At 47.6% G+C, this 13,999-nt stretch overlaps 1 protein-coding gene across 3 annotated transcripts in view; it reads left to right on the top strand.

The window, feature by feature from the left end:
* Nucleotides 1-13,999, top strand: part of NAPRT (nicotinate phosphoribosyltransferase) — a 105,583-nt gene that overhangs the window by 2,856 nt on the left and 88,728 nt on the right. For all 3 annotated transcript variants that reach the window (XM_050940949.1, XM_050940948.1, XM_050940951.1), the window contains exons 2-4: nucleotides 9,765-9,892; nucleotides 12,752-12,834; nucleotides 13,764-13,894. In XM_050940949.1, coding sequence (XP_050796906.1) covers nucleotides 9,765-9,892; nucleotides 12,752-12,834; nucleotides 13,764-13,894 — 342 coding nt within the window. The remainder of the gene's footprint in view (nucleotides 1-9,764; nucleotides 9,893-12,751; nucleotides 12,835-13,763; nucleotides 13,895-13,999) is intronic.

Below are 13,999 nucleotides of genomic sequence, written 5' to 3'. Positions count from 1 at the left end.
TTTTAAGGTCAGGCTTGACAAAGCCCTGGCTGGGATGATTTAGTTGGGCGTTGGTCCTGCTTTGAGCAGGGGGTTGGACTAGGTGATCTCCTGAGGTCCCTTCCAACCCTGATATTCTGTGACTGCAGCAATCGAAGGGATTTTTCTGTCAGTGTAGGAACTCCACCTCCCCAAGTGAACGGGACCAGGTCGACAGAAGCAGCAGAGCTGCATTGTTCAGGAGCATGGATTTTTCCCACCCCTGAGCGCCAACCTGTGTAGACCAGATCTCAGTTTTCACACTCTCTCTAACTCCTCACGGCCCAGATTTCTTTCTTTGCCTGCTCCCTCTGGTTCTGAGCTGCGCTATTATTATTATTATTTATCGCAGAAGCTCCAGGACGGGGCTTTATTGCAAAGAGCACCTCATAAACGTGTAGCAAGTGACAGTCTATGTTTCTATAAAAACGTGGCATCATGGGGGATAAGACAAACAGGAACGGGGCGGGGATGAAATCCTGGCTTCCTTCCAGGCCGATAGCAAATCTCCCCTGGATTTCAGTGAGGCCAGTCAGTAGCTGTAATCACAACTCTGCCTTTCTGTGACTTGGGTTATCACTTGTTAAATATTAACCCAGCTCGGCAGCTTTGTCTCTCCTGTGTGGCTTCGTCTCCCTCATCAGTTGCCCCAAATCAAGGGACTTCACAAATAAACAGCTAGTTTATTTCCTTTTTGTGCTTGGGAAACCTTTACCCAAACCTTCTCCTAATTGATCTATCCCGCCCGCTGTCCTATCCAAATCACCATATGTTCTGCACTGCAGAGTTATGAAATGATATTATAAAAACACTACTTGTGTATGAAAGCAAAACGTCATTCGAGGTCATTTCAAGCCTATTCTGGCAAGGATTGTGATGACCAGTGTGAGACACAGGCTTTCAATAGAGATCTTACCTGACGCTCTTTGGTGAACTAAGATTTAAACACCACACCAAGAGACTTGTTGGCATCATGAGGTCCTTAGTTCAGAGGAAGGGTGGCTTAGTGGTTAAAGCACAGGACGGGGAGTCGAGAGCTCTGGGTACTACTCTTGGCTCTTTCGCTGATCTCCTGAGTTATCCTGGTCAAGTCATGTCCCTGCCCCGTGCCTCAGTTTCCCCAGGATTCTCCCCTGCTTTCCAGGGTGGTTGTAGAGCAGTTAGAGATCGTGGGAGGGAAGTGGCTACAGAGGTGCAAAGTGTTTATTCTCCTGCATAAAAAGCTCCCTGGCTCGTGAGCACTTTCAGATAGCAGATAAAGCTGATTAACAGTTAAACCCGAGTCTCTCTCATTTGGGGTATCGATGACAAGTTTTTAAAATGCTTATATACCAATGCTAGAAATCTAAATAATAAGATGGGTGAACTAGAGTGCCTAGAATTAAATGAGGATATTGATATAATAGGCATCATGGAAACCTGGTGGAATAAGGATAATCAATGGGACACAGTAATACCAGGGTACAAAATATATCCGAAGGACAGAACAGGTCGTGCTGGTGGGTGAATAGCATTATATGTGAAAGAATGCATAGAATCAAATGAAGTAAAAAGCTTAAATGAACTAAATTGTACTATAGAATTTCTATGAATAGTAATTCCATGCTTGAAAAATAAGAATATAGCAGTAGGGGTATATTACAGACCAGCTGACCAGGATGGTGATAGTGACTCTGAAATGCTCAGGGAGATTAGAGAGGCTATTAAAATAAAAAAATCAATAATAATAATAATAATAATAATGGGGGATTTCAACTATTCATACGTTGACTGGGCACATATCACCTTAGGAGATAAAGTTTCTTGACACCTTAAATAACTGCTTCTTGGAGCAGCTGGTCCTGGAACCCACAAGGGGAGAGGCAATTCTTGATTTAGTCCAAAGTGGAGCACAGGATCAGGTCCAACAGGTGAATATAGCTGGACCGCTTGGTAATAATGACCATAACGTAATTAAATTTAACATCCCTGTGGCAGGGAAAACACCTCAGTAGCCCAACACTGGAGGCAGAAAGGCATCCTTTAAAAAGTGGAAGATAAATCCTAATGAGGAAAATAGAAAAGAGCATAAACTCTGGCAAATGAAGTGTAAAAATATAATTAGGAAGGCCAAAAAAGAATTTGAAGAACAGCTAGCCAAAGACTCCAAAAGTAATAGCAAAAAAACTTTTTTAAATACATCAGAAGCAGGAACCCAGCTAAACAACCAGTGGGGCCACTGAGCGATTGAGATGCTAAAGGAGCACTCAAAGACAATGAGGCCACTGCGAAGAAACTAAATGAATTCTTTGCATCGATCTTCATGGTTGAGGATGTGAGGGAGATTCCCAAACCTGAGCCATTCTTTTTGGGCAACAGGTCTGAGGAACTGTCCCAAATTAAGGTGTCATTAAAGGAGGTTTTGGACCAAATTGATAAACTAGATCTCACAAAACTAAGTGATTGGGCAACAAAATGGCAGATGAAATTCAATGTGGATAAATATAAAGTAATGCACATTGGAAAAAATAACCCCAAATATACATACAATATGATGAGAACTAATTTAGTGACAACTAATCAGGAGAGAAATCTTGGAGTCATCGTGGATAGTTCTCTGAAGATGTCCGCGCAGTGGCAGTCAAAAAAGCAGACGGGATGTAAGGAATCATTAAAAAGGGGATAGAGAATAAGACGGAGAATTTCTTATTGCCCTTATATAAATCCATGGTACGCCCACATCTTGAATACTGCTTACAGATGTGGTCTCCTCATCTCAAAAATGTTTTACTGGCATTAGAAAAGGTTCAGAGAAGGGCAACTAAAATGATTCGGGGTTTGGAATGAGTCCCATATAAGGAGAGATTAAAGGGGCTAGAACTTTTCAGCTTGGAAAAGAAGAGACTTAGGGTATGGCTACACTTGCAGCTGTGCAGCGTTGGGAGTTAAACCTGTCTTCGTACAGCTGTGTAGGGAAAGTGCCGCAGTCTGGCCACACTGACAGCTGCCAGCGCACTGTCGTGGCCATATTTGCAGCAGTGTTGGGAGTGGTGCATTATGGGCAGCTGCTATCCCAGCGTTCAAGTGTCTGCAACGGGCTTTTCAAAACACGGGGGTGCGGTGGAGTGTGACAGGGAGCGTGTCGGGGAGAGAGAGTGGATTTTTGGAGCCAACACTCTGTCAGCCGCTGCAAGTTGTGACCCTCTCCCCTACCCCTCTCTCGCTCACTGAAAGTAAATAGCCTTCTTTGTTTTTTATCTCACAGACCAGATAAGCAGCCTCCCCGAAACGGACACCCCCTCCCTCCCACACGCCATGCTGCTTCTCTCCTCAAGCCCCCTCTCAACACTAGCTGTGGGTGTTCCAAAGGGAGCTCATTCACAGCAAACAGTAGCTGTGTTTGGTTTTTTCATAAGCAGCTTCGGAAGTCAGGAGTTCACAAAACAGAGGCTTCACAACAAAACAGAGAGTGTCATCTTTACTTAAAAGCATTAGGGGAAGCTTCCGGAGGTCAGTTACAGCGTAGTAAGATTATTCCCTGTTTACACTGGCACCCCAGCGCTGCAGCACCAGCGATATTCTCTTTATTCCTCTGGTCGAGGTGGAGTACATGCAGCTCTGTAGCCAGGGAGATACAGCGCTGTATGTGTCTTGCCAGTGTGGATGGGAAGTGAGTTACAGCGCTGTAAAGCCACCACCTGCACTGTAACGCTCAAGTGTAGCCAAGGCCTAAGGGGGGATATGATAGAAGTATATAAAATCATGAGTGGTGTGGAGAAAGTGAATAAGGATAAGTTATTTACTTGTTCCCATAATATAAGAACTAGGGGCCACCAAATGAAATTAGTGGGCAGGGGGATTAAAAAGGAAGTTGTTCTTCACACAGCGCACAGTCAGTCTGTGGAACTCCTTGCCTGAGGAGGTTGTGGAGGCTAGGACTATAACAGGGTTTAAAGGAGAACTAGATATATTCATGGAGGTTAAGTTCATTAATGGCTATTAGCTAGGATGAATAAGGAATGGTGTCCCTAGCCTCTGTTTGTCAGAGGGTTGTGATGGATGGCAGAGGAGAGATCACTCAGTAATTACCTGTTAGGTTCACTCCCTCTGGGGCACCTGGCATTGGCCACTGTTGGAAGACAGGATACTGGGCTGGATGGACCTTTGGTCTGACCCACTGTGGCCGTTCTTATGTTTTTATGTTAAACAGTAATAAGTCTCCAGGATCTCATGGTATTCACCCAAGAGTTCTGAAGGAACTCAAATGTGAAATTGCAGGACTACTAACTGTCATCTGTAACCTATCATTTAAATCAGCTTCTGTACCAAATGACTGGAGGATAGCTAATGTGATGCTATTTTTTAAAAAGGGTTCCAGAGGTGACCCTGGCAACTACAGGCCAGTAAGCCTCACTTCAGTACCGGGCAAATTGGTTGAAACTATCATAAAGAACAAAATTGTCAGACACATAGATGAACATAATTTGTTGGGAAATAATCAATATGGTTTTTTATAAAGGGAAATCATGCCTCACCAATCTACCTGGGAGGCAGTGACCATGAGAAGGTCGAGTTCAGGATCCTGACACAAGGAAGAAAGGAGACCAGCTGAATACAGACCCTGGACTTCAGAAAAGCAGACTTTGACTCCCTCAGGGAGCTGATGGGCAGGATCCCCTGGGAAAATAACATGAGGGGGAAGGGAGTCCAGGAGAGCTGGCTGTATTTTAAAGAATCCTTATTGAGGTTGCAGGAAAAAAAATCCCAATATGTAGGAAGAATAGTAAATATGGCAGGCGACCAGCTTGGCTTAACAGTGAAATCCTTGCTGATCTTAAACGCAAAAAAGAAGCTTACAAGAAGTGGAAGATTGGACAAATGTATAAAAGTATTGCTCAGGCATGCAGGAGTGAAATCAGGAAGGCCAAATCATACTTGAAGTTGCAGCTAGCGAAGGACATAAATCCACACCGTGTAGAGGTTAAGCATAGGAGCTTATTACACACAGCGCTGGCGGAGTGTCACCTAGCTTATTAGCCTTAGAGACACTGTCAATTAATTGATTACAATAGAATATATAAATTTTTATGGGCGAGGGAAAGTGACGGGCTGGGCAGTTCCACGCCCCGGGATAGGTTTTGCAGCAAGATAGCACATTAGCCAATGGTTAAAAGGTTACATAATGTCTTCGCCCATGGTCTCAAGTTAGCAAGTTAACATTTAATTAATACTTTGATAAAATATTAGTATAAAATATATATATTGACTCTTGATTTGGGGTCCATAGGAATGGAACAACTCCTTTGATTGTCCAACAGGTACATTCCTAGGGGTTAAAGCAAAGAAACAGTGAAAGTATGTGACAATAAAGATTGTCTCCTTTATGTCTTAAGGCAGGCATTGGTCCCTGGGAAGAGAGGTAGAAGGATGCCATATTTTATACTGACATGTGCCAATTTTCATAAACTTAAGGTTGGATTTGTGGGAAGAACGTTCCCTACAGGAGAGACTGACACAATAGGAACAGGGATCCTTTGTTTAATCTGAAACATTAGATGAAACATAATTATTCAGTTACCGCTTTAACATCTGGCATTTCTACTGACCAAGCATATCTTAGTAAAGGCATGTTATCTTGTTTACCCCAGCCTTCTCTTAGCTAATTACTATTTGCTAGGCCTCTGGTTGCTTGACCAAACTCTGGACTCTGGGTCTAAAAAAGAGCTGGCACAATCCATATAAAGTGCACATTGATTTTTAACCCTTCAGTTAGCAAGAGATGTTAAGAGTAAGAAGAAGGGTTTTTTCACGTATGTTAGCAACAAGAGGAAAGTCAAGGAAAGTGTGGGCCTCTTACTGAATGAGGGAGGCAACCTAGTGACAGAGGATGTGGAAAAAGCTAATGTACTCAATGCTTTTTTTGCCTCTGTCTTCATGAACAAGGTCAGCTCTCAGACTGCTGCACTGGGCAGCACAGTATGGGGAGGAGGTGACCAGCCCTCTGTGGAGAAAGAAGTGGTTCAGGACTATTTAGAAAAACTGGACAAGCACAAGTCCATGGGGCCGGATGCGCTGCATCCAAGGGTGCTAAAGGAGTTGGCGGATGTGATTGCAGAGCCATTGACCATTATCTTTGAAAACTCCTGGCAAATGGAGGAGGTCTCAGATGACTGGAAAAAGGCTAATGTAGTGCCCATCTTTAAAAAAGGGAAGGAGGAGGATCCAGGGAACTACAGGCCAGTCAGCCTCACCTCAGTCCCTGGAAAAATCATAGAGCAGGTCCTCAAGGAATCAATTCTGAAGCACTTAGAGGAGAGGAAAGTGATCAGGAACAGTCAGCATGGATTCACCAAGGGCAAGTCATGCCTAACTAACCTAATTGCCTCCTACGAGGAGATAACTGGGTCTGTGGATAAGGGGAAAGCAGTGGATGTGTTATTCCTTGACTTTAGCAAAGCTTTTGATACGGTCTCCCACAGTATTCTTGCCAGCAAGTTAAAGAAGTATGGGCTGGATGATTGGACTATAAGGTGGATAGAAAGCTGGCTAGATCGTCCGTCTCAATGGGTAGTGATCAACGGCTCCAAGTCTAGTTGGCAGCCGGTTTCAAGCGGAGTGCCCCAAGGGTCAGTCCTGGGGTCGGTTTTGTTCAATATCTTCATTAATGATCTGGAGGATGGCGTGGACTGCACCCTCAGCAAGATTGCAGATGACACTAAACTGGGAGGAGTGGTAGATACGCTGGAGGGTAGGGATAGGATACAGAGGGACCTAGACAAATTAGAGGATTGGGCCAAAAGAAGAAACCTGAGGAGATTCAACAAGGACAAGTGCAGAGTCCTGCATTTAGGATGGAAGAATCCTATTCACTGTTACAGACTAGGGACCAAATGGCTAGGAAGCAGTTCTGCAGAAAAGGACCTAGAGGTTACAGTAGATGAGAAGCTGGATATGAGTCGGCAGCGTGCCCTTGTTGCCAAGAAGGCTGACGGCATTTTGAGCTGTACAAGTAGGGGCATTGCCAGCAGATCGAGGGATGTGATCATTCCCCTCTATTCGACATTGGTGAGGCCTCATCTGGAGTACTGTGTCCAGTTTTGGGCCCCACACTACAAGAAGGATGTGGAAAAACTGGAAAGAGTCCAGCGGAGGGTAACAAAAATGATTAATGGGCTGGAGCACATGACTTAAGAGGTGAGGCTGAGGGAACTGGGATTATTTAGTCTGCAGAAGAGAAGAATGAGGGGGGATTTGATAGCTGCTTTCAACTACCTGAAAAGGGGGTTCCAAAGAGGATGGATCTAGACTGTTCTCAGTGGTACCTGATGACAGAACAAGGAGCAATGGTCTCAAGTTGCAGTGGGGGAGGTTTAGGTTGGATATTAGGAAAAACTTTTTCACTAGGAGGGTGGTGAAGCACTGGAATGGATTCCCTCGGGAGGTGGTGGAATCTCCTTCCTTAGAGGTTTTTTAAGGTCAGGCTTGACAAAGCCCTGGCTGGGATGATTTAGTTGGGAATTGGTCCTGCTTTGAGCAGGGGGTTGGACTAGATGACCTCCTGAGGTCCCTTCCAACCTTGATATTCTATGATTCTGTGATTCTGCTAGAATTCTTTGACGGGAGTCAACAAGCATGCAGACAAAGGAGATCCAGTGGATATAGTGTATTTAGATTTTCAGAAAGCCTTTGACAAGGTCCCTCACCAAAAGCTCTTAAGCAAAATAAGCTGTCATGGGATAAGAGGGAAGGGCCTCTCATGGACTGGCAGTTGGTTAAAAGATAGGAAACAAAGGGTAGGAATAAATGGTTAGTTTTCAGAATGGAGAGAGGTAAATAGTGGTGTCCCCCAGAGGGTCTGTACTGGGCCCAGTCTCATAGACTTTAAGGTCAGAAGGGACCATTATGGTCATCTAGTCTGACCACCTGCACAGTGCAGGCCACAGAATCTCACCCACCCACTCCTGTAACAAACTCCTAACCTCTGGCTGAGCTACTGAAGTCCTCAAATCGTGGTTTAAAGCCTATTTAACATATTCATAAACAATCTGGAAAAAGGGGTAAGCAGTGTGGTGGCAAAATTTGCAGATGATGCAAAACTACAAGATCGTTAAGTCCCAGGCAAACTGCGAAGAGCTACAAAAGGATCTCACAAAACTGGGTGACTGGGCAACAAAATGGCAGATGAAATTTCATGTTGATAAATGCAAAGTATTGCACATTGGAAAACATAATCCTAAGTATACGTATACAATGGTGGGATCTAAATTAGCTGTTACCAATCCAGAAAGAGATCTTGGAGTCATAGTGGATAGTTCTCTGAAAACATCCACTCAGTAGGCAGTGGCAGTCAAAAAGTGAACAGAATGTTGGGAATCATTAAGAAAGCAATAGATAGTAAGACAGAAAATATCATATTGCCTCTATATAAATCCATGGTACGCCCACACCTTGAATACTGCGTACAGATGTGGTTGCCCCATCTCAAAAAAGATTTATTGGAATTGGAAAAGGTTCAGAAAAGGGCACCAAAAATTATTAGGGGTATGGAACAGCTTCTATATGAGGAGAGATTAATAAGACTGGGACTTTTCAGCTTGGAAAAGAGGCGAGTAAGGAGGGATATGATAGAGGTCTATAAAATCATGAGTGGTATAGAGAAAGTAAATAAGGAAGTGTTATTTACTCCTCCTCATAATACAAGAACAAGGGGCCACCAAATGAAATTAATAGATAGCAAGTTTAAAACATACAGGAAAGTATTTTTTTCACTCAATGCACTGTCAGTCTCTGGAACTCCTTGCCAGAGGGTGTTGTGAAGGCCAATACTCTTAACGGCGTTCAAAAAGGAGCTAGATAAATTCATGAAGGATAGGTCCATCAATGGCTATTAGCCAGGATGGGCAGGGATGGTGTCCCTAGCCTCCCCTTGTCAGAAGCTGGGAATGAGTGACATGGCATGGATCACGTGATGATAACCTGTTTGTTCATTCCCTCTGGGGCACCTGCCATTGGCCACTGTCAGAAGACAGGATACTGGGCTTGATGGACCTTTGCTCTGACTCTGTATGGCCGTTCTTATGTTCTAAGGGTCATCTCCGGTCAGACGCAATTGTTGAGGAGGTGGTTTATACTTTTCACTGAAGCAGCTGGTGCTGGCTGCTGTTGGAGACGAGCTAGTGAGCTAGCTGGAGCCCTGCTCTGCTCTGGCCGTTGCTGTGCCTCAGCCGTCATTGGGCATTATGTCCAGCCTCTCCCTGTGTAGTCTTCTCACCGAGGCCCTGCTTTGGGATCAGAATTGCACTGCCCACGGCCAGGTCCGAGCGCAGTCACTGCCAGCACAGTGCCATCATGGCTGCTCTGACTAGCTGCTTGGTCCTATCTGCTCCCGAGTGGCGCTTGGTCTTATCTGTGGAGCTGGGACCAGTGGTGTGAACTCTCCTCTGCAGTCGTGCCTCGGCCCAGCACAACGGGGATGCAGCCGGACTCAGGACCGTGGCTACCCAGGCAAGAGCACGGTGGAGATCGTCTGTGCTGTCCTGCCTTGGAGCTGCAGTGAGGTGGTTCTCGCAGGGTAGATGGGACTGTAGGGGGCTAGGGAACAACGTGGGGGTTGGGAAAAAATTCTCTGCCCGCCTCAGGGAGACCTTGGTGGTGACATCATCTAAACCCACAACCCCGCCTGCTGCTGGGCCACCTCTCCCAGGGCACGAGGGTGCTCCTCCCTCCTCTGTACTCAGGCTGAACAGCGATCTCTGGCTGCTTTCCAGAAATCGAGTACCTGCAGTCGGTCCTGCCCAGCACCATGGAGACGGCTTTCTTTGATTACCTGCGCACCGTGGACGCCTCCGAAATCACTGTCTCCTCTGCTCCGGAGGGCTCCATCGTCTTCGCCACGGTGGGCATTAATCACAGCAGCAGTGCAATTTGGTGTAAAGCAGTGGCATAGATGCAGGCTGAGACCCCTCAGGCTGAGTCAGGGTGGCCTAGTGGATAGAGCATTGGACTGAAATTGGAGAGATCTGGATTCTACTCCACTGGCCTGCTTGGGCAAGTCACATGACCCATCTGTGCAATGGGGATAATGATACTGCGTCCTTTGTAAAGCACTTTAAGATCTACTGGTGAAAGGTGTGATATACAAGCTGGTTACTATTGTTATATAATGAGGGTGTCTCAACCAATGCATTTCTCCTGTCTTTTCTTCCACTCTCATCTAATATAATAATTGGAGATAGGTATATCTCCGAGAACTGGAAGGGACCTTGAAAAGTCATCGAGTCCAGCCCCCTGCCTTCACTAGCAGGACCAGTTTTTGCCCCAGATTGCTAAGGGGCCTCCTCAAGGATTGAACTCACAACCCTGGGTTTAGCAGACCAATGTTCAAACCACTGAGCTATCCCTCCCCCCTGCCTGTAAGTTTGATTGTTCACCCAGGGCTCAGAGCTGAGAACAGAACCCAGGACTCCTGACTCTAAATCCTGTGATTCTCCTATGAGACCGTCCTGCCCTTTTGTGCTGGACTGGCAGTTTCCTCTGCAGTGGGCGGGGTGTGGATGCAGCTGTTGTTTGAATGTCTCAGTCCGTAGGCACATGTGTGAGTGCTGGTGAGTGAGAGCTGGTGCAATGAGAGTTCAGTCTCATTCTGGCTGTGTTAGCTGAAACCAGCTTGACTTTGGTTTTAGTTCACTCGGGTTTCTTCAAGACCAGAAGGATGAACTTGTCCTGCAAACTAAGACGTGCACTAAGACGTGTTCTTAAATAAATAAAGCAAGGCCATTTCCCTCCAAACACCTGAGTCTTATTAAAAGTCTCTTATCGGCTCTGAAGAATGCTTTGTAGGAAAGGAAGGTGCTAGTCTGGAGAGGATGGAGGCTTCTGGCTTCTGAAAATAGTCAGAGAAAAGTCCCCAGAAGGAGGAGCTACAGAAGAAGGGAAATACAGAAAGATCGATATACTAGCCCATATATAGCTATCTACACAGGAATGTTCAAGATGGGAGCCTGGTAGTTAAAGGTCTCCAGACTTTTTTAGGCAAGAGCTGAGGACTGAACATTAGTGAGAGACAGAGTTACCCCAGGTCACAGAAAGGCAGCTCTGCAGACCATCTGAGGATGTCCGCCCATTCCTGGAGAGCCTGGGATTCCAGCTTGTGCGATCAGTTCTAGGGAGAACTGAGTAAAACCAGACTTAAGAGGTGGGGGGCCCCTTCCTTTGTCTCCAGCCAGATGTTCCCCCTCTTACCATGTCAAGGTTCCTTCCCCACTCTGAACTCTAGGGTACAGATGTGGGGACCTGCATGAGAACCTCTAAGCTTAACTACCAGCTTAGATCTGGTTTTGCTGCCACCACCCAAATTATTTGAGTCATTTGGGAAACTCTGTCTACCTCCTCCCCAGAATATCTCCCTCCCAAGTATTATAACCCTTCCCTGGGTAGCCTTGACAGACTTCTCCACCAAGTTCCTAGTGAACACCGATCCAAACCCTTGGATCTTAAAACAAGGAAAAATCAATCAGGTTCTTAAAAAGAGGGCTTTTAATTAAAGAAAGAGAGAAGCAAAAATCATCTCTGTAAAATCAGGAGGGAAAATAACTTTACAGCATAATCAGATTCAAAGAGCCCAGAGGAACCCCCTCTAGCCTTAGGTTCAAAGTTACAGCAAACAGAGGTAAACCCTTTAGCAAAAGGAACATTTACAAGTTGAGGAAACAAAGATAAAACTAACACACCTTGCCTGGCTGTTACTTACAAGTTTGAAATATGAGAGACTGGTGCAGGAAGATTTGGAGAGCATGGATTGATGTCTGGTCCCTCTTAGTCCCAAGAGCAAACAACCCCAAACAAAGAGCACACAAACAAAAGTCTTCCTCCCACCCAAGATTTAAAAGTATCTTGTCCCCTTATTGGTCCTTTGGGTCAGGTGTCAACCAGGTTACCTGAGCCTCTTAACCCTTTACAGGTAAAAGGATTTTGGTGTCTCTGGCCAGGAGGGATTGTACACAGGAGGGCTGTTACCCTTCCCTTTATAGTTATGACATACTGGGACTCCATCTGGTAGGTGGAGCCCCAAGGTTCCTGACGTCTTAGAAGCCCAGTTGGAGTAACGTCTAAGAATTCACTGATCTCCTTTGTAAAGGGCTTTCTGACTGACAGACAAAAGGTCTGTATAAGAGCTGGTATCTCCAGCTAAGGATCCTGTGTAGCATGCAGCACTACAGCTAAAAACTGAAAGCCCCTGTGGGAGAAATGCTAGAGGAATTCCAGTGTGATTGCAGCCAAGGGGGCTTGTGTGGGCCGGCAAGGGCTGGGGTGGGTGTCAGGGAGGCCGCGGCAATTGAGGTGGGAGAGTGGAAGGGAACAGCTGGAGACATTGAAAGTATGGAGGGGGAGGGATAAGGGAGGAGGCAAAGATGTGGGCCAGGTTCTGCAGCAGGGTGACTGAGGATGGTGGTGGAATCAATTGTGCTAGAGAATCGGGGCAGCCACAGAGCCCTGGTGTGTGACACGGCCCAGTCCGAGCCCACGATGGGGCCTGTTGCTTGGATCCCAGTGACGTGCTGCTTCCGGCTTGCAGGGCATCGCTCTGGCGGCTTTGCAGGCACGGCGAGGACGTAGCTACGAGTCCCATGAGAGCATCAGCCAGATGTGGGCGCCGGGTGCGACTTTGAGGCACTGGGCCAGGGAGCGGGGGTGGGGTAAGGAAGAGAGATAAGCTGGGGTGAACCCTCCCCTTCCCACGGCTCTTCCCCTGCAGGTTCCGCTACTGCAAGTGAAGGGGCCGCTGCTGGTGGTGCAGCTCCTGGAGACCACGCTGCTGTCTCTGGTCAGCTATGCCAGGTGAGAGGCTCTGGGACGTGCAGTTTTGTGGGTGGAGCATCCCCAGGGTGGCACCTGTTGGTTTGTTGTAGGGTCCCCAGGGCCCTAGTGCAACACGTGCTGGGTGGGGGCTGTAGGGTCCCCTGGGGCGACACGTGCTGGGTGGGGGCTGGGCACTGGGGCAATGCACTTGGTGTGGGCTGAAGGGTCCCCTGGGGCAGCACATGCTGGGTGGGGGCTGAAGGGTCCCCTGGCATGGCACGTGCTGAGTGGGGGCTGTAGGGCCCTGGCGTGGCACATGCTGGGTGGGGCTGCTGAGGTGGCACATGCTGGGTGGGGGTGGTAGGGTCCCCTGGGGTGGCATGTGCTGGCTGGGGGGCACTGGGGGCTGTAGGGCCCTGGAGCAGCATGTGCTGAGTGGGGCTGCTGGGGTGGCAGGTGCTGGGAGTTAAATGAAGGGTTCTGGCCACTTGTGAACGTTTCCTGCCCCCCACAAGGGCAGCGCAGGCGTCTCTGTGCTGATCCCCGGCTGCATCTCTGCTCTTCCGTCTCCCATTGGCTGTGGGGCTCCAAAGTCTCCTCTATGTCCCTTCGAGTCTCCTGATCCATCTTACCCTCCCCACCCCGACAGCTGGAGCCATGTCCCTCTCCCCCACAGCACCCTCCTCATCCTGACCCCCAGGTGGGCTGCTTGGTGCTTGGCTCCACATTACTCCCCCCGTAACTCAGATCCTCCAACCTGATCTGTCCGCATCTCCAGTCAGGGCCCTCTGGCTCCCACATGATCTGGTCAACCTGATCTGCTCTCTGAGCCTCCTAGCACATGTCCCTGTGTCATCTGCCCCTGTCGGCAGGGAGCTAACGGGCATGGGGCCTGACCCTTCCTGGGCCTTACTTGGTGTCCAGCTGGGGTCGGCATTCAGGGAATATTTGGGTTTTTCCTTTTCTAGCCTTGTGGCCACTAATGCTGCCCGGTTCCGCATGCTCGCTGGCCCGAACAAGAAGCTACTGGAGTTGGGGCTGCGACGTGCCCAGGGCCCGGATGGAGGCCTTTCTGCATCCAAGTACTCCTACATAGGGGGTGAGCTTAGCCCAGGAGCCAGGCTGGCGTGCCAGCTCCTCGCAGCAGGGCATTCCCTGTCCCCTTTGCTCCCGTTTGGTCTGCGTTCCCCTCGCCCACATGCCC

The sequence above is a fragment of the Gopherus flavomarginatus genome, chromosome 2 (assembly GCF_025201925.1).
Source record: "Gopherus flavomarginatus isolate rGopFla2 chromosome 2, rGopFla2.mat.asm, whole genome shotgun sequence".
Lineage (NCBI taxonomy): Eukaryota > Metazoa > Chordata > Testudines > Testudinidae > Gopherus > Gopherus flavomarginatus.
Note: the sequence above shows the minus strand (reverse complement) of the source record. Positions and strands in the feature narration are given on the sequence as shown.